Source organism: Myodes glareolus, chromosome 1, assembly GCF_982192425.1.
Source record: "Myodes glareolus chromosome 1, mMyoGla1.1, whole genome shotgun sequence".
Taxonomy (NCBI): Eukaryota; Metazoa; Chordata; class Mammalia; order Rodentia; family Cricetidae; genus Myodes; species Myodes glareolus.
The window spans coordinates 3,119,004-3,145,700 of record NC_142026.1 but is presented as its reverse complement, the minus strand read 5'-3'; the positions used below and the strand labels follow the sequence as shown (position 1 = coordinate 3,145,700).

The 26,697-nt window shown below is 37.2% G+C and overlaps 1 protein-coding gene across 39 annotated transcripts in view; it reads right to left on the bottom strand.

The window, feature by feature from the left end:
* Abi2 (abl interactor 2) overlaps window positions 1-26,697 on the bottom strand; it is an 89,269-nt gene that overhangs the window by 7,613 nt on the left and 54,959 nt on the right. For 4 of the 39 annotated variants that reach the window (XM_087903581.1, XM_087903588.1, XM_087903511.1 and 1 more), the window contains 4 exons: window positions 25,493-25,617; window positions 23,717-23,899; window positions 19,703-19,861; window positions 5,145-5,318 (listed from right to left, as the gene is read on the bottom strand). In XM_087903581.1, the coding sequence (XP_087759707.1) occupies window positions 5,145-5,318; window positions 19,703-19,861; window positions 23,717-23,899; window positions 25,493-25,617 (641 nt within the window). Of the gene's footprint in view, window positions 1-5,144; window positions 5,319-13,111; window positions 13,202-19,702; window positions 19,862-23,716; window positions 23,900-25,492; window positions 25,618-26,293; window positions 26,441-26,697 lie in introns of all 39 variants that reach the window. The other 35 variants (XM_087903491.1, XM_087903432.1, XM_087903445.1 and 32 more) reach the window with 15 other exon arrangements.

The following is a 26,697-nucleotide window of genomic DNA, read 5'->3' as shown; positions in this document are numbered from 1 at the left end:
TGACGACTGTGGGAACTGACGACTATGAGAACTGGGCAGGGCAGAAACCCCTACAAGCCAGCCCACATACTACACTCCTTTTACTTCCTCCCTACTGCTAGGATTAAAAGTGTGTGACACCATGCCCAGCTTCTGTCTATTTTTACAAGATACTCTCAAGGATTTTATTTCTGGCTTTATATCAGCTCATCCCTGTTCCATAGTTCATCAGATGCACTGCAGGAAGCAAAGACCTGTATTTTGAGATCTGCATTTTGTTTACAACTATCTTAAGCTCACAAGTTAAGAAAAATATTTACCTCTATCCCCTCTGCAGGGTCTAGGAAATCAACCTAGCATCTTATCTCCTATCAGAGACCTGTAGGCACCAGGCTCTGGAACTCAGTTGGCATTTTCCTTTGTTAGTCAACAATCACAGACCCTCAGTATTTACTTATCAGTTAGGGATGTCTCCGGACCTGAATTCCAGCAGACCTGAGTTTCCTGACACCTTTCCCTTCCCCCTGCCACCTTTCCCTTCCCCCCTTTGCCCGTTTGGTATATAACAGCTTCTGAGGAAATAAACTGGACGGCTTGATCAGAAATCCTGTCTTGCTGTCATTTCTTGTGTCTCCTGCCCCTCCATTCCTCTCCTCTCGGTTTATCAGGGACCACTGTTCGAATCCCACTGGCCGGGATAATGCATTGCCTCCATTTCTATTTTCTGTAAAGTTTCCTTCATGAATGTCTCAGGTTGGAACTATGGCTTAGTGGTTAAGCTCCTAGCACCAAAATGGTGGCTCACACCAATCTAACTCCAGCACCAGGTGTGTGCTATAGAATATTAAGATATGTCACATTTGTTCATGCTATGGGATATTTTCTAATGATGCAAAGGTATGTTGCATTCTTTTATGTTTCATTTGTTTAACTCTGTGAATCTGTGCTACTTTGCCTGTCTAAAACACCTGATAGGTCTAATAAAGAGTTGAACGGCAAATAGCAAGGCAGGAGAAAGGACTGGTAGGGCTGGTAGGTAGAGAGAATAAATAGGAGAAATCTGGGGGAAAAGATCAAGCAAAGAGATCAAGGAGTAAGAAAAGAAGGAGCCAGCCACCCAGTCACTCACTCGGCCATGGAGTAAAAGTGAAAGTAAGATTACAGAGGTAAGAAAAGGAAAAGGCCAGAGGCAAAAAATAGGTGGGATAATTTTTAAAAAGCTGGACTAGAAACAAGGCAAGCTAAGGCCAGGCATTTATAAGTAAGAATAAGCCTGTGTGTGATGTATATGGGAGCTGGGCAGTAGGCTCCCAAAGAACCAAGAGTAAAGAGAAAAAAAAAAAAACAACCCACCAACAACAGGCATGAACATGGTGGACAGAGACATACATGAAGGCAAAAAAAAAATCTCCAAACACATGGTTTTGAAACTGCTGGATGGAACTTGTAGAGAAGCTCCCTGGGTATGGAGTTTCCTGTAGGAAGGCTTTAAACCATAAACTGAGTTTCTTCACAATGTGTAGGACTATTCCAGGTAACTTTCTCATTTCTTGGAGTTGGAGATGGAACCCAGAACTAACTGCTCTACAACCAAACCACATCCCTAAGCACATCTATTGTTTTTGACTGAGCTTTGCTAATTTGTTTTTGGGAATTCATTTATTTTGTCTAAATTATTAAACTTATGGGCATAAAGTTAACCAGTTAATCATTTTTTTATTATCTTCCTAGTATCTATAGAACACATGACTATACCTTTCAATTTCATTCCTGGTAAGGATAATCTTGTGTGTTTTACCAAACATTTTTTAACATTATCATTTAATGTCATAAATTCCTTCAAAATACTAGTCCACACATACTAATACTGTTTAAATATATATTTTATAAAAGTATATTGCAGAGCTAGGAGAGTGGGTCAGTGGTAGAGTATTTGCCTGGTACACAAGAAAACCCTGGGGTTCAATACTCCGTCAGTCTGTCTGTTATCTGTGTCTGTTTTTCTCATAAACACATACTTAGTTCTCTTCTTTAAAAGAAACTAATTCCCTTTAAGTATATTATTTAATTTCTAATGTTTGAATATTTCTGTTGGAGTGGTATTTTTGTTTGTTGGTGTTAGAAATGGCTTACTATGCTGTGAGCTGGCCTTGAACTCCTGGGCTCAAGAAATCCTCTCTGTCTCCCAACAACTTGGGGCTACAAGACTGTGTCACCATTCTCAATTTATTTCTGTTGTCTATTTTACCAAAATTCTATTATGGTTAAAACGTGTACTTTCTATCATTTCAAGATTTAGTTACAGAGCACTTTTATAGCCTAAACTACAATCTATATAAACAAAAATAAATTTAATATTTTAAAGGAATTTACATTATGTAACTACTTGATGAAATATCCCATACTTCTCAAAGGCAATCTTATATTGTTCATGTCTTTCTATATCATTATTGATTTACCATGTCTTTTGTAAAAATATATAAGCAGGAATACTGAAGTCTAACTAAATTATGATTTGTACTTTTTCTTTCAGTGTTTTTTAAAGTTTTTATAGCTATAAGATTGCTATGTCTCCTTTAATGAAATAACTCAATTATCCTTAAGAATTGTCTCTTTTTTTGTATATAATATTTCAAGCCCTGAAATCTTTGACTTTAATTCAGCTAACCTAGCCTTCTTTTGATCAACATCCTTTTAATTTTTTTCCAATAGTATCTTTAAAGTGGGTTTTTTATAATGATGTACACATTTGGTCTTAATATATGAGACCAACTCTCAACTTCTTTTATTTGAGGTCCTTGAACTACTTTACTGTTCAATACACATATGTATAGGCTAGATTTCCAACTACCAGCTGTATATTCAAATCCAATTTGTCTGGACTGCAGAGCTGACTCAGTGAGTAAAGTCTTCAGTTCAAATCTCGAGAACACGCACAAAACAGGACAACAGCACATCGACAATCCCAGTGCACCCACAGCAAGGTGGAAGGCGGAGACAGGGCCACCTAGTCTGGGCTACATAATGACAACGGTCAATAGAATCTGTCTCAAACAAGTTGAAAGGTGAACCTGATACCAAAGATTGTCCTCTGAGCTCCAGAGTGTATCAGCATGTACTCACAAAATCTTTTTCCTTAATTCTGTCTCATCACTTGTTTTTCTTCTTGACTCTTTTGGATTGAGTATTTTTTATTTTATTTAACTCTTCTACTTGCATATAATCTAAACTTTTGTTTTCTGTGTTTTTACTGCTTATTCCAAAGCTTACATTATTTACACAGACATGTTTATACACTGTGTATTTAAGATATACTAGTTCACAGGCAGTCTATAAACTTTATGTAGATTTCCCTTCCATTATTTGTCTCAGTGAAGTCACTTTCATATCTGTTCTAAGAAACTGTATTTCAGTTATCTTTCGAAAAAGTTTAAAATATGAAGAATATGTGTATACCCATATACCTACCATTTACTCTTCATTCTGTTTTTGTAGTCCTGAGAGTTCATCTGATATACCTTCTGTATCAAAATCTCTTTTAAAAATCTCTTAGCATGTCTCTGCTAGTGACTTTCTTTTGATCTGTAAAGGTCTTTAAAAATGGATATTTAGATGTGCGGTAGCAGTGCACAGCATCAATTCCAATACTTGGAAGGCTGAGGTGGGTAGATCTCTCTGAGATCCAGGACAGTCAGTACTATGTAGAGAGATTATGTCTCAAAATAAATAAAAATTAATAATAGTAACAATAAGAAGTACGATGTTTGTGCTAAAGAACTGTAGACTGACATTTTCCTTCATTGCTTTAAAGATGCTCTGCCTCCAACCTGGAGGAAAACTATGCAGTTATTGCTTTCTTATGTAAAAAGTTATTTCTCCTCTAAACATCTTTAATATCATTCTCTTTATTAGTAGTCTTTAGTTATTTATGATGGGTCTTAGCAAGATTTTCTTTGTTTCTTTTATCTGGAGTCACTTCTTGATACCCTGAATTTATAGCTTTTGTGGTAAATAACTTCCAAATAATCTCCCAATGATTTCTGCTTCATGGTACTTGAGCCTTTATGTCAAAACTCACTCCCTACATTTGGCTAAACTTATTGACTTGCTTTTATTAAAGTTTTTTAAAACTTTATTTTATGTACATGTATATCTCTGCACCAAATGCATGAAGTATCCACAGGGGCCAGACCAGGACATCAGATTTCCCCAGAACGGCAATTCTGAACTTCCATGAGACTATAGGTAAGGCTCCAACTTCTGTGAGTTGCCTGGTCATGCTGATTCATCACATCAATAGAACAGTAAAACAGGATTCTATAACATGTTTTGAGACACAGGGGGTGGCTGCTTTGGTTTCTTTAACAGAAAATTTCCTTCTACATTAACAAATAGCTCCCCCCCCCATTCTAATCTAATTAGATTTTTTTTTTCTTTTTTCCTTTTGAGGCAGGGTCTTAATCTGTAGCCCAAGCTGACCTGGACCTCACCGTGTAGATGAGCCACCATGTACAGCTCAACTGGTTGATTATTCTTCTGACTTTGGAAAGCTCCTGATCCAAGATAGAATGTCATGGTCACCTAACAGAGACAATTTTACACACGCACAGGCACACACTATTCTATAAAAGAGACTGACACATCATTCTTTGGAAGAAAGTTTCCTATGGAGATAATCAAACACATAAAAATAACTCAAAATTAATTTTCTAAAAGTTCAGCACAGTGGTACACACCTTTAATTCCAGCATGAGACAGAAGAATCAAGAGAGAGCAACATGAGCTACCTGGTAAGACTGCTTCCAAAAGAGGAAAAAAATAAAAATAATAATGCTGCTGATGATGGATGAAAGCACAGGGATAGAAATAATTTGGAAAAATAAATATCTTTCTGGGGGATTCCAAAGAAAAGACTACTTGTTTTTGATTTTTGTGTTATACAAACATTTGGAAAAAAACAAGTTCAATAGTAACAGATAGAAATAAAATTTTACCAACAGCCTTCAAAATTATAATCCTTATAATCTGATAGAATAACAAAAATGGAACAGATAATACAAATAAATAAAGGTTTACTTAAAAATAAAAAAATAAACAAGACTCTTTTCTGTACCAGCAAGTCTCATTTCTGCTTTTTGTCCTTCCAGAGTCCTCCTGACACTTACCCTTTTCCAAGTAAGACCTTGGAGCCCACGGTGGGTCCTCTTCAGCATAAGGATCACTGTACTCAACCACAGCTGCTTCCTCCTCCTCATAATCTTCTGGAGGTGGTGGTGGAGGGGGGGACTCATCAAAGATTGGCTCTTCCACAGGTGGTGGTGGAGGTGGTGTATCTGTAACTAAGAATTTATCAAGCTGACAAACTATAAATTATGTAAAGTTTAATATTCATCTAAGCTTCTAGATTCATTAAGTATAAACCCAGACTCAAAAATAATCATCTTTCAAGAAATGAGTAAGAGAACTTTTCCCACCATTATGATATTTTAAGTTGCCAAGCATGACTTCTCCCTCCCTTTGTCTGAGTGCTGGTGTATGCTGAATGGGGTGTGGTCATTTATTTACTGTGAATTGGGCCTCCACAACCTTTAATCATCTTTCTAAAGAAATGAGACTATATATTTACTGTTCATTAGGCCTCCACAATCTTTTGGCTTTTATATCCTATTCAAGGAACTATCAGAGATATTTATAACTTGGATAGTCACAATCACCTAAGAAAGTAAAATGAGTCAAAGAAATAGTCAAATTTTTATATTCTACTACTTTGTTCTCAGTTTTCTGCATTTATACTCAGACAGATTCCCACTCTAACCCAAACTGGCCTGAAACTCACTGCCTGGCCCCGAGTACTGGAATTATAAGGATTCTCCACTCCAACAGTCTAATTTTCAGTACACAGAACTGTATCAAATTGAGGACGAAAATCACTAGTTTCGGATAACTTGGAGTCAATAAAACATTTTGTTTACTTATAGAATTTAAACTAATTCAGGTTTAGTCGTTATTTGAAATTTCTTGAGACTACATGTCCATATTATTAGAATCAGTCTCATCACATTGTAGCATTTAACAAACAAAAAAAAAAATCATCTTCAAACCCAAAGAACTCTTGAAATTGCTGATACTTTGATAGGGGAGTTCAGCAATCACTTTCTGTTTGTGGGGCGTGTCGCCCTTAGGCTAAAGCTTGCCTATAAATCTGCAAGCGCTAGCTCTCTCGCCTGGCTTCTGCGTCCGGATGGATCGTTTGGATTCTGGTGTAAGCTGGCGTAAGTCTTAATTTTGTTTATTAAAGCTGTATATTTTGTATTAAGATAGTCTGGGGACTTTTCATTACCAATCGCCCTGCAGCTTCATCTGGCGCCCAATGTGGGGCTTGGGGCTACTCTGTAGAAGGAGCAGCGGGCTGCGTTCCTGCCATTTGGCTCCCGACTAGTTTACACCTGAAATAATTACACAGAAACTGTATTCTTTTAAACACTGCTTGGTCCATTAGCTGTAGCCTCTTATTGGCTAACTCTCACATCTTGATTAACCCATTTCTAATAATCTGTGTAGCACCACGAGGTGGTGGCTTACCGGGAGGATTCTAACCTGTGGCTGTCTTGGAGAGGAGAGTCATGGCGACTGCCTGCCTCTGCTTTCTTTCTCGCACAATTCTGTTCTGTCTACTCCGCCTATCTAAGCTGGTGTCCTATCAAAGGACAAGGCAGTTTCTTTACTACCAATGAAAGCAACACATAGACAGTTAGCCCTCCTCCATCAATACTTATTTGAACACAACAAAGCAAAATAAATTTATATTGACCAGCTACTCAGTTTTAATCATCAGCACTTACTCTTACTTATAAACTACCAAAACTGTATACATAAAATTCTCTGAACAATCAGTCATACCAACACCATCCTCTGATAGTTCAGTGTTCCTCCGTTTTGTACTTACCTACTTTATAAAGACTGTCTCATTAAAAAATCTTTACTCCTATTGGTTTAGGAATTTATTTTCTTGATGGTGGGGTAGCCTTACCATGTAGCCTAGGTTGACCTTGAACTTGTGTCTTATGTTTTAAGATTTTTAGGTTTTGGATTGGGGGGTTATTTTTAAATGTAAATCAAATTCATGCTCCTAATATAGCCTTTATTCAAATTTTCAAATTTAATGTTTTTCATATGACGGTGCGAAAACAACAGTGAAACTTGTGCACACTTATAAGAGACTGAGCACACAGAACAGAGATCCAAGGGACTTTTAGGAAAATCAGAAAAAATTATGCTATAAATTATTCAAAATACCAACTCCAATCATTTTTACCTTCTTTATAACCCTCAGAGCCAGATTGTTTGTATTTGTGCAGTATGCCAGTTATTCAGCTGGAACTGTAAAATATATTCTTTACTTAATTTTTCCCTTAATTTATTTTTACGTTTTTGGGATTCTAAGGCTCAATTCAAGATCCTTACACATCTGATGCAAGCACTCTAAACTACACCCCAAGCCAAGGTGTTGTTTTTAATCTTAATTTTGTGAAGGTGGAAAGAAGATTAATGTCCCTATAGCAATACACAGAAAAGCACCTGAGTACTTCCCTCTGCCTATTACCTTAGAAGCTACACTATACTTATAAAATAAAATTTGTAGTTTTTAAGTAATGCTTCATCATCACTAGGCAAATACCACCCAAGAGCCACATGTGACTAGGAATGAGTTTTGCACTAAGGAGAGTATGGTGGGCAAATGTCACCAAGAATATGGTGGACAGGTGTCACCAAAATATGAACAATCAAAGTTTGATCTATAACTAAGCAGAGTGAAGCGTTAAGAAATCACAGTGGTGTGCAGCAGAGAGCAGACTCTTCATGTGGGCAGAAAAGGTGAGTGGAGGTCATGTCTAAGAGGTAGCAGGGCATGGGGAATAGACATTCAAGTAAAGAATAAAAGTATTTTTTTTTTCAAAATACATACATAAAGTAGGAAGGAAAGCTTCAGAGAATCATTCAAAGTTAGGCAGGCGGAGGAAGCCTAAATGGACTCAGCACAAAAGGGTTTGCTGAGTTTGGGCTCTACTCAATTGTGCTAATGTGGTCTTGTAACCTGTAAAGATTTGTCATTTATATTGTTTTAATAAAATTCTCATTGGCCAGTAGCCAGGTAGGAAATAAAGGCAAGGCAACCAGAATAGGAGAATTCTGGGAAGAGGAAAGGCTCAGTCTGCAGTTGTCACCCCGACACAGAAGAATCAAGATGAGAATGCCTCATGTGGCTAACACAAACAAGAATTATAGGTTACTGTAAGATGTAAGAATTAGTTAATAAGAAAGCCTGAGCTAATAGGTTAACCAGTTTATAATTAGTGTAGGCCTCTGTGTATTTCTTTAGGACTGAACAGCTGCAGGACTAGGTAGGACAGAAACCTCTGTCAACAAATGGCACCAATGTGGACAACTATATCCACATAAAACCTGAGCGAGTTTGAGAAGAAATTCTAGACACAGAAAGAACAAAGTTAAGCATGGCTTTTTGGTAGCAGCATTTTCTCAGATGGGCTCTGTTTGCTAGAGGCAAGCGCATCTTATTTAAGAGAGGCTTCCTGACTCAGCTTAAGCTGCAAAAACCTTGTAGCCCTTTTAAGCAGCTCTGTCACAAATACTTATATAGTGTTCATGAAAAGCCAACAGCATGCTTCTTGGTGGTGACAGGGACCGGGAAACTCCACAGAGTTGTGACAATAAACATGGCTCCTGCCAGTACCTCTGCCATGAAGCTAGATTCTCAGAAAGCTAATGGGGTGGAGCCAGTCATCAAAGCCATGGCTTCAATCCTAGCCATATTGCTTAGCAATGACTCATGTGGTCAGAAAATGAGAGATATACAGTAAGGATAGATTCAGACGAAGAAAACCTCTAAACGGTTTACAGCATATTTTAAAATATATGTAGGCTTGGGAGAGAAAAGAAAAAGAATAAGGTCTTTTTTTTAAAAAGAGAGTAGTTGGGTGTGGTGGCACACACCTTTAATCTCAGCACTTGGGAGGCAGAAGCAGGTGTATCTCAGTGAGTTCAAGGGCAGCCTGATCTACAGAGTGAGTTTCAGTACAGCCAAAGATGCACAGAGAAACCCCGTCTCCAAAAACCAAAAATTAAAAATAAAAATAAAGTTTAAAATAAAGCCACGTTAAGATAGAAAATACATAATCTGGATACTGTATATATTATTATGTTGTCTTTGAATTGTTTGATGGCTGAGGTAAAAGCGACAGCGGCTAAAAGACATTTGATTGTAAATGCTGCTGGATCAATCCAAAATATATTTTTTTGAAAATGCCTTGACTTCAAATTTTAAACCAAAAGATATGTTACTTCAGAGAAGAGGTTTTGCTTTTGTTTCCACAGGAAATCAGAGCCTGTGGATTCATTCTGGGTTAAGAAAAGTCAGGTTTGATCAAGAAAGATTCACTGAGAAATCTCCAATAAGAGCAGATGGCCCAGATGATCCAACATTTCAGAGGACCTCTGTTGGAGTTTCCTCTGACACATTAAGAACAGCCTCAAGACTGCTGGCTGAGATGACCAAGCCTCACAGAATATTTCAGTCAGGACTTGGTCATAATCCTAAACTTTCTTTAGGTCCCCATAAGATATCAGTGCCCCCAAACAGCAGGAAGTAGCCTGGAAAACTCACCCACATTCCCCAAAACTGTATTATGAATGTGTTTCTTTGTTTAGAGTGTTGGTTACAAATTGTTATGGATAATGGTCAGGAAGCAAAGGAGATTAGATTCAGAGTTTTTGTTTTAAAAAGAAAAAACTGTGTGTGGGGGGGGGGGAGTGCTATGGGATAATGGTCTTGTACCCTGTAAAGATTTGTCATTTGTATTGTAGGATTCTTACTAACTAATTCTTACATCTTACATTAACCCATTGTTCTAGTCTGTGTTCACCACATGGCTTGGTGCCTTTATCAGTAAAACAGTCTCATCTTGCATCCTCTGCATTTAGGTGACGACTGCAGACTGAGCCTTTCCTCTTCCCAGAATTCTCCTGTTCTCACTGCCCTACATACACTTCCTGCCTGGTTGCCCCGCCTATACTTCCTGCCTAGCTACATGCCAATCAGTGTTTTATTAAAACAATACAAGTTACTTGTCCATGTTAATGACTAGTTTCATGATCCTACTTAACTTTCAAGTCCAATTCTTGAAGAAGAAAAAAGAAAATATTCTGATAGATTATTAATCTTCAAAGCCAGTTTCAAAATCTGAATGTTCATCATGTCAGTTGATTCAAAAAAACAAACAAACCAACTTCCCACTTACTATTCAACTGACCGTCTTCTTTACTCAAGGAATTTAAACCCATCTGTGATGTAGGGAATGCCACTCTTACTGGGATGACACTGCAACTAAACTGTAAGTCCTTCAAATCTGGAACTCCAAAATGCCTTTTCTAATCAGTCTGCTATTTCCAGAAATTTTAAATGCAGGATCTTCCAACCTACATTTAACCTCAAAGCCTGTACTTGGCACACACTAGACCACCTGACCATTGCTATGTGAACATTTCTCCTGAAGCCAGCATGGGTCACACACAAGCCAAAAGAACAGTAGGTTGAAAAGGCATAATTTTAAAACATAAAAAAAATAAAATATTTGGACATACATGAAAACGTTATTAAATTTAAGAAAACATATTTAAAGTTACAATGCATTAAAGTTCACAGATATTCATAGAGTACCTTCTAATAAACAGAGATAATAAACAAACTATTTTTAGATATCAGCAAATAGGAGAGCAAAGGCACCTGACAAATTTAACCCTTGGGCCCTATCCCAGGCTAGTTTTCTGTCAACTTAGCACAGACGGTTATTTTGGAAGAAGGAACATCAATAGAGAAAATGTTCCCACCAGACTTGTCTGGGGCAAGTCTGTGATACATTTTCTTTTTCATTTATGATTGATGTGGGAGGCCCAGCCGAGTACGGGTGATGGTCAAGAGTACTCTAAGAAAGCAGGCTGAGCAAGCCATGAAGAGCAGGCATCTGCATCAGCTCCTGCCTCCAAGTTCCTGCCCTGCTTGGTTCCAGCCCTGAGGTCCTTCAGTGATGGGCTGACAGCTGGAAGTAAAAACAAAACAAACCCTTTCCTCCCCAAGTTGCTTTTGTTCATGGTGTTTTATCACAGCAACAGAAACCCTAACTTAGATGGGCACTAAGACTAGACTACAACCAGTTAAAATACAAACATAAAATACAAAAAAGGGGGAGGGGGAGGCCAAAGTGCCTGCTGCCGGCCAGACACTTTTTAAGTGCCAGGGACACAGTCAGCAAACAAAGTGATCAAAGCTCCTGCTCCAATAGACCCTGCATTATTAAATGCCTACTTCCAGAGAATCCTAGCAAGAGATTATAATTACTTCTAGTTCAGGAATTGTATCATCCTTTGTATGAAAGGTGCACAGTGGACAACTACAGCCTGATGATATATCTTAATATACATTTTGACCCTTGAACAAAGCACAGATTATACCACCTCTCCCCACAATTACCATAAGTCAGAAATACCTTTAACTTCTGACTCTCCAGAAACCTATTAATAAAACCTGCTACTGACAGAAAGCCTTAAAGTCAATTAACACTTACTCTGTCAAATGTATTATATACAGTAAAAAATTATGAGAGATCACAATTAATCACTCTCAACACCAAACCACCCAGTGGTAGAAATTAGTCCTAGGGCCTTTGCACATTAGTCAAGTGCTCTACCAAACCAGCTGCACCCCACCCTCAGGAGAACACTTTTTACCTTAACAGACAATTTACTGGGAATGCAAGGATAATTAGCCTAACTCTCTATTCTAAGCAGATCTGCAACATGAGTTCACAACAGTACTGGAAGATGACGAAGTGTTAGAGAAAAAAAAAAAAGCAACCCAGGTTAATCTTGTGCAGCTACCGTCTCAACAATATCACATCTCCACTACAAAAGAGGCCATGTATGACCTGTGAATGTTTTTATGCTTGACTTTGATTTTAACTTTTTGTAATAGATTTATGGGTATTTTCTGGATGTTATTATTAAAATTTGTGTTGTAGCTGTGCAAAATAGTCTTGTCTGTCTGTCCTTTACTATCAAACAACTCAAATCCATATTATTCAAGGATCAACTGTAACTCCTCTAAGTTTAGATTACATGACATCATGCAACTTTAGGCTGATTTGGCTCCTTAATCACCTATCACAGAGACTGTTAATTTCTTTCTGTAACAGCCATTCATCACCAAATGTTAACATAGGCCTCCAATTTAGAAATAAAGTGTCCTGAGCTTCCTTAATGCTTCCCCAAGACTTGAAATATCAATAAAACTAATTATATGACAATGCATGATGATTCAACAGCAGACCACAAACCAAAGAAAATTCATTGCCCATCTATGCTTTTTGGGAGACAAATTGACAGACTGATCTTCTATGCCCTACTGTGGTGTGGTCCTTTTTTATACTTGAAATTGGAGAGAGTTATATACTCAGGCTACCTATAAGACATCTATGTCTCTAGTAATAGCTAACTAGCCTACCACTTTGTTCTAGGCAACTGAGAAAAAAAAAGCAGGATATTTATTTGGCAATTAGAATATCTCCTTGTGCAGTTTTTCTTCTCTGTCACTTATATTATTGTATGTGTATTTGTTTTACCTTTAAAACTTTGTGGGTATCCGTAGTGGTGTTTTAGTTATGGTTCTGGGGACCAAATCTGGAATCTCATGTAAGCTAAGCACGTGCTCTGAGCTATAAAAGTCATTTGAAAGCATAGAGATTTACCATCATTGTCTTTTAATTTTCTCTTTAATTGTGTGTAGAAGTGTGAAGTGCTTGTGAGTGCCAGTATCTGCAGAGGCAGAAGTGTGGGATGCTCCTGGAGCTGGTGTTCAAGGTCCCCTGCGAGAGCAGAGCACACTCTTAGCCACAGAGCTCTCTCTCCAGCCCACCTCTATTACGTTATCATCACCACTAGCCATTCTTACAATGACTATCCAAATGCATGGAGCACTGTGAATGACTACTCAGTCAGTCATATGTAAATTACATTCTATGCCTATAATCTGAACTACAGCATAAAGAAGACATAAACTTACTATTTTCTTGGACTCTGGCCACAAATCCCATTAAAGGTAACTGAGGAGTTACCTGTAGGATGGAAGGAGGAGGAGGAGGAGCAAGAGATACTGCAAAAACAAAAAAGGTGTGGAGGATAAGGGCTAAGGGCAAGTTATATTAAAAGGAAAGGATAATACAATAAAACATATAAAGGAGGAAAACCACTTTTCACAAACATTTGTCTACCTTACGGATTCACTTTTGAGGGTAACTTTATAAACAAAGTAACACACTAGAGAGTTTTAGTAAGCCTTAGAACTACAACAAGCACCATTTAACATGCATGTATCTGTTCTATGTAATGGGAACCAATCCTCTTTGCAAATACTGTCTCTGTTGATTACCATGAACAAGTGGTTGCTTTTCTAAATTGTCAGTATAGCAGAAAAAAAAATGACATCCCAACAACCTAAATAAGCTTTTTATTACTTCAGTAACAAAAAACAAGCATTAATTGAATCTTTATTTAGTTAAACAAGTATGGTCTGAGTTCTTGCTAAGAGGCAAGGACTCTGCTAGTCCAGTTATTAGAGCCTTACACTGAGAGTCAGATGCTCTTACTGCAAGTTTTCATAACTCCAATTCATTATATTTCCTCCTCAGTCCTACAGGAAACACCACTATTCTTCTCCCAGGGTGTATGCCTCCATCTCAAATGCCTGGCACAAATTAGGAAGCCTTCAACAGATATTTAAGTATGAACAAATAAGGCAGATACCAAAATAATTTTTAGAAGGTTAACTCTATAGTTACAGTTCTCTTCAGAAAGCATATATACTATGGTAGCCATATTCTTAATGGAATTAATTTCCTAGGAGACAATGCTGGCCACAAGGAGGAAGGCAACAGAGAACAGATCTCTGATCAAGTACTTGAAGAAAAGATGTATGCTAAGCAGGCAGAACTTAAGAAAGACAATCAAGCTTAAGGAACCAAGTTAGGACAAAGGCTTACAGACATAAAATAGCATGAGCAGAGTTCACAGGTCCAAAAATGTTCCCTCTATAAGGCTACTAGAAGGTATATTTAAAAATTAAACCAGGCAGTGGTGGCACATGTATGTAATCCCAGCACTCTGGAGACAGAGGCATGCAGATATCTGAGTTCAAGTCCAGTCTAGTCTACAGAGCAAATTCTAGGACACCCATGGCTGTTACACAGAGAAAACATATCTCAAAAAGGCAAATAAACAAACAAACAGGGCTGCAAAATTGGCTCAGTTGTTAAGAGCACTTGTTGCCTCTTGCAGAGGACCTGAGTTTGGTTCCCAAAACCCACATGGTGGCTCACAACCATCTGTAACTTTAGTTCCATGAATCCACACACTTCTATGGCCTCCACAGGTACCCAACATGGTTGTGGGGCATATACATTCACGCAGGCAAAACACTGAGACATAAAACAAAAATAAATATTTGATGAAAGTTGCAGAAAGGTGAGCATGCGGGCATGAAAAAGAGGATGTACATGAAGGGCTTGGCGTAAACAGACTGATTTCTTTTTAAGTCACTCTGCCTCAAATTCTTGATGTAACATTTTCTGTGTTTAGACACCATGACAACTAGATATTCTAGATCTAATCCATAAATATGAGAAATAGATAATACTATTTCACATAGTAGAAGCATAGATTTTATTTCAAAAGCTTAATCAAGTCCTGAAAACAGCAAATCAAGGCAAATTCTAGAAACAAAAGAAAAACTTTGTTACATGTAGGTAAACCACTATACAATAACTAATGATTTAACTAGCATACAAGGACAGCAAAAACACAAAGGGGTTTTGCTAGAGACACAGAGGTGGGGGGAGAGAGACTTTTAGGTTCGTGATTAAAGAAGCTATTAACTCACTAGCCATGGCAGTTAAGTATGGGAAAAGCACGGGGTGGTGATTGTAGACAGACTAGAAGAGATGAAGGCATAATAAATGGGATGCATGCGGGTAACTTAAGCAAAAAAATGAGAGGCAACAGGAAAATATGGGTGGGAGATATTAAAACTCAAGAAGTATAAAGTTAGTAGCTATCAGTAAAGTGATAATGGCTGACAGCTGCACAGACATGCAGGAACATGTAAAATATACAGAGAAAAGCTAGCAGACATTTTTAAGAGTGTCTGAAAGTAAGAAAACAAGCACCACATCCATAAACTGGTCCCTCTCTTCAAAAGGTGACTTGGGTTTTAGATTTTTCCCTAAAAATCACACTTCTTGACAGTAAATCCCTCACTCCAAAGACTGGGGTTGCGGTGGCACATCTACATGTTGCTAAGAGACAGTAAGCAGAGTGGGAGCAAGAGAGTAGCTAAGAAACAGCACAGGACACTAGGAAAAGAGCCCATTGTTTGGACATTCACATTCTGTAACACTAAACACCTTCTTCTGAAAGCAGACACACCAAGCTTGTTTGCTTGCTTCCTTCTTCTCAAACAGAAAAATGGGAATCTCTCTCTTCATTTATAAAGGCAGTAACTTTTGTACTTGGCAGAAAGAAAGGAAGGAAGGAAGGAAGAAGGAAGGAAGGAAGGAAGGAAGGAAGGAAGGAAGGAAGGAAGGAAGGAAGACAGACATGCATAATTTAAACAAGTCTTTTTATGGACAAACTGAGCTTATTACATTTTAAAGATGAATATGCCTTCTTTTTTCAGGAAAATTTCAAAAACTCATTGTTGTGGTTTGAAAGAAAATGACCCCTATAAGGAGTGTCACTATTAGGAGGTGTAGCCTTGTTGGAGTAGGTGTGGCCTTAATGGAGGAAGTGTATCAGTGGGGGGGGGATGAGGCCTCCGATGCTCAAGCTTCACCCAGTGTGACACAGTTCACTTCCTGTTGATTGTGGATCAAGACGTTGAACTCTTAGCTCCTTCTCCAGTGATGTCATGTCTGCTTCCACACTACCATGTCCTGACATGAAGATAATAGACTAAACCTCTGAGACTGTAAGTGGACCCAAATTAAATGTTTTTCTTTATAAGAGTTGCCATGGTCATGGTGTCTCTTCACAATAAAAACCCTAAGATGCTCATCTAACCAGAATTCAGTTATAACTGATTCTGTAAATTCCTGTGAACAGAAAAGAGCAAAAAGCAGAAGTTGCAGTACAACTTAGTAGTAGAATATGTGCTTCCTATGTGAAAGGCTTTAAATTTCATTCTCAGTAACAACAAAAGAATGGGAAGTAACTTTACAAACTTGTATATTTCCATTATTTACCTAAGATATTTCCTCATATAAGACCTTTATTCTAGAACCACTTGAAAGATCTCTGAATTTAGAATGAGTTATATTATTTTTATTAAAATACAATGTTGGTAGGCTGGAGAGATGGCTCAGTGGTTGACAGCATTAGGAGGAATGCTGTCAGACTTATACTCCACAGAACCCTACTGCTTTGTCAAACTTCATTCTTTGGAAACAAACATCTATGGCAAGGCTCTGACTACAAAATATGGGTTCATAAAACATAAGTATCATTTTGTTCACTAAATAATTCACTAAGTATTAGATCTTACAAAAGAGCTGTCAAATTAAAAACATACTTGGGTTGAGTGCAGAAAAATGATAGAACACTTATCTGACATATTCAAGGATGATGGTGCAAAAGCCAGAAACTTCTCCCACCAAAAGGACATAATATAGCTTTGCTTTGCTTTTTTTTTAAAGTAGGCTTTAAAAACAGATTAATTATAGCTAATGTTAATTAGTTATAACTAACTAATTAATTATAGCACAGAGCTATAACTGTCTTCTTTAAAGTTACCAAATTCCAATAGAAGGCAGAAATTAGAGTACAGAAAATACTGACAGCTGAAGTGTCTCTCATGATCCAAACAATTCCAGTTCACCTTATTAATACTTAGATTAAAATTATTCTCTAAAGATTTAATTCTACTTTAAAATATATTTTGGCATATATGAATCTGACTTATAAAGTATTATTGAAATATGAAATCTTTATATAAGAAATATAAGGCAAGACTAGAGCACTTGGCTAACAAATACAAAGCCCTAGACTCAATCTTTTATACTGCAAAAATTAAATACATGAAACAGATGTTTAAAGAGCTGTCACATTTTACCTAAAGAGTTCTCATAGGAGTACTGAGTATATACACACAGCATGAAATATTCCTCCACAGTCTTACTAAGTACCTTATACAGCTGGTATCAAAATTGTAACAGTGAAACCTCTCCCAACTTCATTATGGATCTAACCCATTTTAGATTAACATTGTTTCAAACTGTTACATTAAGTAATAAAGGTACAAGGGACTGTAAGCAGTAATTTCCAGATACCCAAGAGAGCCAGCCCCTCTTCTAGAAAACTATTAAGCAGACTATATCTAATAAACTAAAATTTAAGGACTGGAAAAAAAGAAGCATGGGCCACACACACACACTCAGGAGGCTGAGGCAAGAGGATCAATAAAACCCCAAGCTCAAATGCAGTCTAAATAAGACTTTTTTTAAAGTGGGGGCAGTGGTGGCTCATGCCTTAAATCCTAGCCCTTGGAAGGTAGAAGCAGGGGACAGTCAAGGCTACACAACAAAACCGTCTCAAAAAAACCTAAAAAAAAAAAAAGAAAAAAGAATAAACACAGCCTTAAACACTAAGCATGAAAGGAGAAATACATTTTAATCAAGGCACTTAGGAGGATTCACCCTGCATTTTGCACTAGGTTAACTACAAATACAGCATTCCATAAACGAGAGGAGCCCAGGAGAGTGAAGAACCTTGGATAAAGAAGCGAGGTTTCATTTGATATTCAACAGTATTTTTAAGCAATTTTCTCAGGATAGTCCTGCATAAACACTAACAAGGATTCCACCACTAGTGTAAACTATATTGTAATAGAGACTTCCTCTTCCTTCTTTTTCTCCTCTAGCAGAAACAGAGAAGCCCTGAAGCCCTGGCAGGTGAAGAGCAAATAAACCTTTTAATCTGAAGTTAGGTAGAAAAGTCACAAAATACAGAATCAAAAAAAGAAAAGAAAAGAAAAGAAAAGAAAAGAAAAGAAAAGAAAAGAAAAGAAAAGAAAAGAAGAAAAGAAAAAAACAATTAAGTTTAAGTCTACCTTGACCAATACCTTGCCTTGGTTTCATATACAAAATACATATGTAAATATCACCATTCTTGGGGCTGAAGAGATTGCTCAGCAGTTAAGTGTGCTACTGTTCTTCCTGAGAACCCAGATACAATTCCCAGCACCCACATGGCAGCTTAACAACCATCTATAGCTCCAATTTCAGGGGATACAATTTCCTCTTTTGGCTTCTGTGGACATTAGGCAAATATATAGTACAAAAACATATGTACTGGCAAGCAAAACATTCATAGACACATAAAATTTTAAAAACTTAAAAGCCTTTAAATATTATAACCAACCATATTTTCCATATGTAAATCAAGTGAGATAATAAGAGGAAAGTCATTTTTTTTCAAGATTCTAAAGGGTTTAACTAAGTTTCACTAACAGATAGCAGCTACAGTAGATTAATTTCTGCTCCATAAATTAAAGGCTTATGAGAGATGGAATGATCTGTCCCCCAAAATCAGAGGAACTCACAGAGGCTTCATTACCTCTTAGCAAAAATTAAAAACAAGACAGTAAGTTGACATAATACCTTCATGGTCAAGGTGCCTAATATTTTTGTGAATTCTCTAGGAAATGAACAAAATGCTGATTATTGTAGTATACAAGTGTAAGTGTGCAAGTTTGGCTTTTCTGTATATCTGATTCAATCCTTTATTTCAATTGTTCTATTTGGATCAATTTCTCCAAGTCCCTCATACCCATCAGGGTATTTGATATGATAATTGAGTTAAGACAGTTTGATTATCTAATGTAAGATACCTTCATGTATACCCAATTTCATTTGTAATTCATAAAGCGATGATGTCTTATTAAACATAAAGAAAATACTGCTCTCATACATACTCCACTTGAGATAGGATCTCAGTTCTACAGCCTAGGCTGCTGACTCTCCCTGCCTCTACCCATGAGTGCAGAAACAGAAGTAAGCACTTGCATCTCTAGCACAATGATAGTTTTTAAAAGCAAATTACCATACACTGAAAATGACTCCATTCAGAGAGAGAGAATAAAAAAAACTCCTTAGCTTTTCACCAAGTCATACACTAACTGCTTAAAGTAGAAACAATATTACTAAAACCTTAGTATTTATTCATTCATCTATCCATTTAATAAGTGTTTTAATAGTTTATTTATTTGTATTTTATGTTCATTGGTGTTTTCCTGCATGTCTGTCTGTGTGATGATGTCAAATACCCTGGAACTGGAAATACAGACAGCTTTGAATGCCATGTAGGTGCTGGGAACTGAGACCAGGTCTTCAGAAGAGCCATCAGTGCTCTTAACTGCAGACCCATCTCTCCAGTTCCTCAACAATAATCTCATTATCTCATATTTCATATGGGATAACTATCTACTATGTATAGGTTAATTATCTGTAACTGAAGAGGTTTTTCTTTTTTGTCTTTTGGTTTTTGTCTTTCTTTTTTTGGCACAACACGAAAGAAAGGAAAAGAAATGTCAAAAGAAGAGTCTAACCTGGATTCTGGTTATAAAAAGGTCCTCCATTCATCTGACTCTGAAGGCTTGCCTGTGAAGTTATAGAAGGAGGCCGTCTATAGGGCAATGAGCCCCCGATTGTTGGTGGTGTATGGCGAGAGGCAGGCCTATTCATGCTGTAGAACTGAACAGGATGACCTGGGAAGGGAACAGAACACAGACACATCATTAAAAGAAGCTTATCTCAGATAATGAAATACTTTGAGCCAAGCAGACTAATATAATATAATATATCATAAATATGTTTTATAAATATAAATAATTATTATTTATATCAGTCTGTTTATATTTATATTATTATTTATATTAGTCTGTTTTTTTAAGTAATTATTTAAGTAATCTAGTCTGCAGTATTCTGCTACGGCACACAAAACATAGTTTCCCCTTCTCTCCAAAAAATAAATAATGATTTAAAGCAGTCACAAAACACTGGAGACTAAACAAAAAATCACATTCTGGAAAAGAAAAAGGAAAAATGTCTGATACAATCTTACTCTAAAACAATGGTGGAGATAAGTTAGCAAGGAAAGTTGTTTAAAAGGAAACAAAATATTTCAACAGAACACTTGATGCTGTAACTCCAAGCCAAAACCATCTTCATACAACACAAAATATTCAGCTTCCTAAAGCTAGAGCATATCTTAAAATTTGTCTATGAAATCTAAATCAAAATTTGCATCATCACCCCAGAAGCCTACCCATGTTTATTACTCATTTGAACCTATTTCACTTCTTCAGAATTATTCGCTGCTAACATCAACTGGAAAAATTCTTTCCTAATCCATCCAGTTTCCTAATAATGCAAACCCCAAATTTTACCTTGCTTTTGCCCTCACTTGCTCTCCACTCAGCCAAGGCCCTCATTAACAGAGCATTAGAAGGAACCCATGAAAGAACACAGTCGAGCAGGCACCAAGGCATGGAAAGGAGAACGGGATAACAGGAAGACAGAGGAGGGAGGACATGATGAGGAAAAAAGGAGAAAAGGTGGAAGAAGAAGAAATAAAGGTAGAAAGAAAAGCATTGCCATTTTACTAATACTTGGCAAGGCAAAGATCATCACGTACAAAAATGTACCACCATTATGAATTTTTATAAAGTTGGATCCAGTCTAAAATTTCATCTGTCTTAAGTCTACAAGGCACTATTTAGCTAGAGAAATGGCTTAGCAGTTAAGAGCACTTGCTGCTGCAGAGGATTGGGGTTTGGTTCCCAGCACCTACCCAGCAGCTCAGTGTCGCGCTCCATTAACTACAGCTGCCGAGGACCTAACATCTTCTGTGATGTCCTTTGGTACTAGGCATGCATGTGGTGCACATACATATATTCTGGTCAAACATTCATACACATAAAAATAAATACAAAAAATACAAACAATATTTTTTTTTGTTTTTCAAGACAGGGTTTCTCTGTTTAGCTCTGGCTGTCTCTCTGGAGACCAGGCTGGCTTCAAACTCACAGAGATCCACTGGCCTCTGCCTCCACAGTGCTAGGATTAAAGGCATGCGCACCACCCCCACAGACTTTACAAAAACAATTTTAAAGACATCTATTTATATCAACTAAAGTTAGGATTTTTGGCACCCCACCCCCAAAAAGGCACAATGAAAGGATACCCAGCCTCAGCACTCACTAGAGATATGCAAATTAAAACTACATGGAAAAACCACTTAAGTTTAAAAAAAAATGTACAGTTACTTAGGAAACAACTTGGTAGTTTCTTTAAAAGTTAAATATTCCAAGCATGTGGTACATGTCTTTGATCCCACCATTGAGAAGCAGAGGCAAGCAGACATCTGAGTTCCAGGCCAGTAAGGGTTACACAGTGAGACCCTATCTCAAAAATAAAATAAATAGATTACACATTCCCTTTATAATACAACCTAACAATTCTATTCCCTAGGTATTTACCAAGACGACATGACCTAAACTCACCAGAAACCTGTACATGAATGTTTGTGGAAGCATTATCCATAATCCCTCAAAATAAAAACTATCCAAATGTCCTTCAACTTGGAAAGGCACATATTTTAACACATTCATACAGAACAGCACTACCAACAGTGAGAAGGAACATAAAATACCTCAGCAAAGCTCCTAGCCATAACACCAAACAACTTACATATTGTCCACGACTTCCATTTATCTGTATACATCCACTCTAAAGCACAGGTCAACAGTGAGCAAAGGGCAAGGGTGAACCGCAAAAAGGCATGAGGTCATTTTGGGTGTGGGTGATGTAACTATTCTAGATCTTAATTGTGGTGGCAGGATACACTTAAAAGAATTCACATATATTTACACTTTAAAAAGGCAAACTTTACACACTTTATACCTTAATAAAATAAAAATGTAAAGAATTTTACTTTTTGTTGTAAAGATAACTTTCTACTCACATAATAAATGTTTACTTGTTGAAAACCGTGAATCACCCTTTTTGGGGTAAAGGGAGCCTTCTATTGTGTAGTGCTGGTGGTCCCTAAACTCACTAGGTACAGTGGCCTGGAACTCAAGAGATCCACCTGCCTCTACCTCCTGGGTGGTGGGATTAAAGGCGTGTGCGACTATGCCTGGCCAAATACCTATCATTACATTATAATTTAATTATTAAAATTCTTAGGTAGGGGTCATTTCTTCATCTATAGCATTAACAAGATTCCTATATTTAACTAGTTCGACTAGTATAATAGAGTTGCATATCTCAATCAAATGACTACTCATCCATTTTCACTCATTCATTACAGAAAAGTCTTTTTTTATAAAGATAGAGGCTATCTCAATTGAGCACTACCCAAAACCCAATTTGAACAAAGATGTCTTTTAAAACATGTCTTATTAGTAGCCAGGTGGTGGTGACACATGTTTTTAATCCCAGCACTCAGGAGGTAGAGGCAGGTGGATATCTGAGTCTGGTCCACAGAGGAAATTCCAGGACAGTCAAGGTTACATAGAGAAACGCTGTCTTGAAAAAAAAAAAAAAAGAATTTACTTACTAACCAGCATCATATTAACTGTTCAGCGTATTCTGAGGTAACTGAGTCTTTACCACCTATCCCAGCAAAACATATTTGAGGTTGAAATCTTTAAAAGAATGAGTACATTTATTTATAAGGAGGATGCATTCATACCAGAGAGAGAATGCTTGTGTGTGTGTGTGTGTGTGTGTGTGTGTGTGTGTGTGTGTGTGTGTGTACGCATGTATATTAGAGAACACTTACAGGATCTGGTTATCTTTCCACCATTAGAAATTCAACTCTGGTTGTCAGGCTGGGCAGCAAGCCCTTTCTTATCTGATGAGTCATCTCCCTAGCACTAGGTTAAAATCTTAAACAAAACACCAATCAACTTGAATAATCCTGAACTTCTTTAGAAGCACAGTTAATAAGTTTCTGGTACTGCTAAAATATAAGCAAAAATCCCATTATAATATACACAGAAGTTTGTAATTTGCTATATAGAATATTACATTAAAATGAAACTTTCAACTGTCATAGGCTTGTTTTTGTTAATTACTTAACCTGTAATATTATTGGTGTGTGTACTGGTACAGGTGTTATATGGAGATCTATGTGCATGTAAACAGTTGAGCATGCCAGAGGCCATCAACCTTGTATTTTCAATGTCTTTCACTAAGACCTGGCACTTACCCATTAGGATGGGCTGACTAGACAGCACTGGCTTCAGTTCCTGAACACTGGGATTACAAACATACACCACCTTGCCTAGCTTTTTATGTCTGTCCTTGGGACAAAACTCAAGTCCTCACACTTGCACAGCATGGACTTTACCAACTAAGCTAACGGCCCCAGCTCCCTATAACAGTTCTAATGGCAAGTTTTCAAAACTGTACGGAAGTTAACTCCATACTAAATTCACAAATCAACTTTTTTTTTTCAAAAAAAAAAAATACAAAGTAAAACCAAACCAACAAATATAGCAAAGCTGAAGTTTCAGGCAAGAATGGCCAGATCTGTCTGCCATGCCAATACTCACCTGTGGGGGGATTGGAAGAAATAACAGGGGGAGTTGGAGAAGTGAAGCCATCAGCAAGGGTCTGTGCACCCCCAGCAGCAACATCTGGGGCAGTGGAGGAGGGGACAGTAACAGGAACAAGAGGGGTAGGGACAGGTGCGGAAGTAGCAGGAAGAGGAGGGGTGACAGCAGAGCCAGCAGGGGCTGATGGGAAAGAGGAGTAAGAGGCAGCATTAATAAGGCAGTCATATTAGCATTAGAAAAGGCATTGGAATACTAAGAGTATTCAGCGCTTAACACTAGTCAAAAGAATAGAGCATTGCAAAAAAAGAATGGTTAAGGGTATTATATGAACAACAAATAATTCAAGATGCTCAGGTAGTATAGAAAAATGTTAGTTAAAAACAAACCTTCCTTTTTACCTAAAAGTAACTAACCTAGGAAAAAACTGCTTCCTACATATTGTTACTTTTATCATGAATGCCCCACTGAAAAAAGCAACAATATACTATTAGAATTATAACACAAATCAATATATACACACACATTCCAGACAGTATCTTATTAGACAGAAAAAGAAAAAAAAACCCTTAAATAATGCACAAAATTTTTCATGATTTTTTTTAAAAGGTAGTGTTTATTTGCATTATTATAATTAAATATGTTGTTCTGGTTTTAAAGACAGAATTCTCACTACTTAGTCTACTGGTACCTAGATTCTCCTGCCTTAGCCTACACATGCTATATTGCAGGCATGTACAACAACCGACTACAAAATATTCTATGTTGCTGGGTTTGGGGGTTGTTTTATTTTGGTTTGTTTTTGGTTTTCCAAGACAGGGTTTCCTTGTGGAGCCTGGCTGTCCTGGAACTCTCTCTGTAGACCAAGCTGGCCTCAAACTCGGATATCTATCTCACTCTGCCTCCTAAGTACTGGACTAAAGGTATGCACCAACATACCCAGCTTATTTTGCTAGTTTTTTTTTTTAATAAAGATTTTTATTTACATGTGTAAGCCTAAAAGGCTTTATGTGTGTCACCTGCATGTAGGTGTCCAGAAACCAGAACAGAGTGTTAGGTCACCTGGAGCTGGAGTCACAGGCAGTTGTGAGTCACCCAACATGGGTGTCGAAACCATACCTGGGTCTTTCTACAAGAGCAGCAAGGGCTCTTAAATAACTGTCTCTCTAGTCCCTATCTTGATGTTTTTGCGTTCATGTTTTTAAAACTAAATTCAAACTCTGTTTTCAAATCAAACAACTATATTTTTCTGTTTCAGGGAGGAAGAGGGGATAGTTTTTCAGAAACTACTGAATTATAATACTCCTTTAAATTTACATCTCTTATCCTCTGTTACCAAAATTATTCTCAAACCACATCATCATCATTTCTAAGAAAAAGTACTGGTGTAACACTAACTGAAACTAAAAAAGTAACTCATACCATAATGAAAATGAAACCTCAAAGCAACAACTGAACTAGCACCAAAGACATAAAACAAAGTAACAATTGGACAGTAAACAATTAAGATCACTGGACAGAAATACAAATGTGTGTAGACTTCCCAACACTTATGGAATGCTAAGAAAATCTTCTTTAAAATCTTTATTAGGAAAAAAACCCATCTGTAAGAGACTCTGGGTTCAAAAGTCAGCAACACACATGAACACGCACATACATACACAGAGAAGTGCACGTTCACACATGTACAAAACCAAGAAAACTCACTATAATACAGTAACAAATTGAATTCAAATTCACAAAAGAAAACAAAATAAATGATCATTAGTGCTTTACCTGGAAAGACGCTGGGAGGAGATGGGGTAGGAACAGCAATAGGAACCCCCACACTCCCACTTCCACTGTTCTCCCGACTACTGCTCCGACTACTTGGGTGGCTTCCTCCACTGCTCCCACTGCTGCTGAAGAAATAAGAGCCACCAAAGTATGAATATAGAAAACAAGATATCACATTCCCAAGTATTTCTGAAATGGACATAGCTACAAGAAATAAAATTCATAAAGCTTCCATTTCAAATATGAATTCTTAATAAGCGATAAGGGGAAAATCTGAGTTCAGTAAACTTGTTTTGCTACCTTATACACTTTCTTAAAGAAATTCTCTATAAATGTAAGGGCAAATTGTTCGTGCTTAATACATTAAAATAATAAATATTACCTTTTATATCCTGACTTAATATCTATCTGAAGAAACTTATAGTAAGTTTTACTAGATTATTTTATTTCAGTTTTAAAGGCATGGTGATATATTAATATTTTAGTATGAGTTGTTTCTCATCTTTAAATTTCTACCAAAAAATAACTTGCAATTTTCATTTTTGGTTAATAATGTTTTTTGAATGAACATGAGTTGTCTCTTTGTTGTTAAGTTTATACTTTGAGATGTCTTTCTCACCTTCCTGACTGTTCAAGGTTGCCTTAGAGCATGAGGGGAGAGAGAGGAAGAATCAGATGAGGTTTGGGAGAGCAGAGAAAAAGAACTTAGTGCTTGGAAAATAAGAGAGATTTAGCTGAAGTTATCTGAACAGATTATGGTACTCTGACCATCATGTTTTGCGCTGAGGTAGAGAAAAATACCTGTAAGTTCGATTTCTTTGATTCACAGAAGCTGTCCTCACAGGGCTCTGCTGCGAGGGAGCCATATTACGGGTTGGGCTAGGTACGTAATCATTTGGTACCACTGGAGGACGCACTGGCTCCAGTGTGCGATAGGGGGAGTGCCGCCTACAAAAAGAAGAGCGTATGTATTGTGTGATTAATCAAGTTTCGGCACGATAAATTCAGAGTTGCCAGTGCAATACAATTGGTAAGCAGAAATCGGAAATGTGGTTTAACCTAGCTATCAATTTGTCTTTCCTACAGTACAACTCTTCCACCATGAGAGAGCTCTGGTGAATATGTAGTGTAAATCTCAGTCTCCAACCTCATTTCCCTATGCTAATGTAATTTTGTTCATTTATTCACAGAAAACTCAAGTTTTC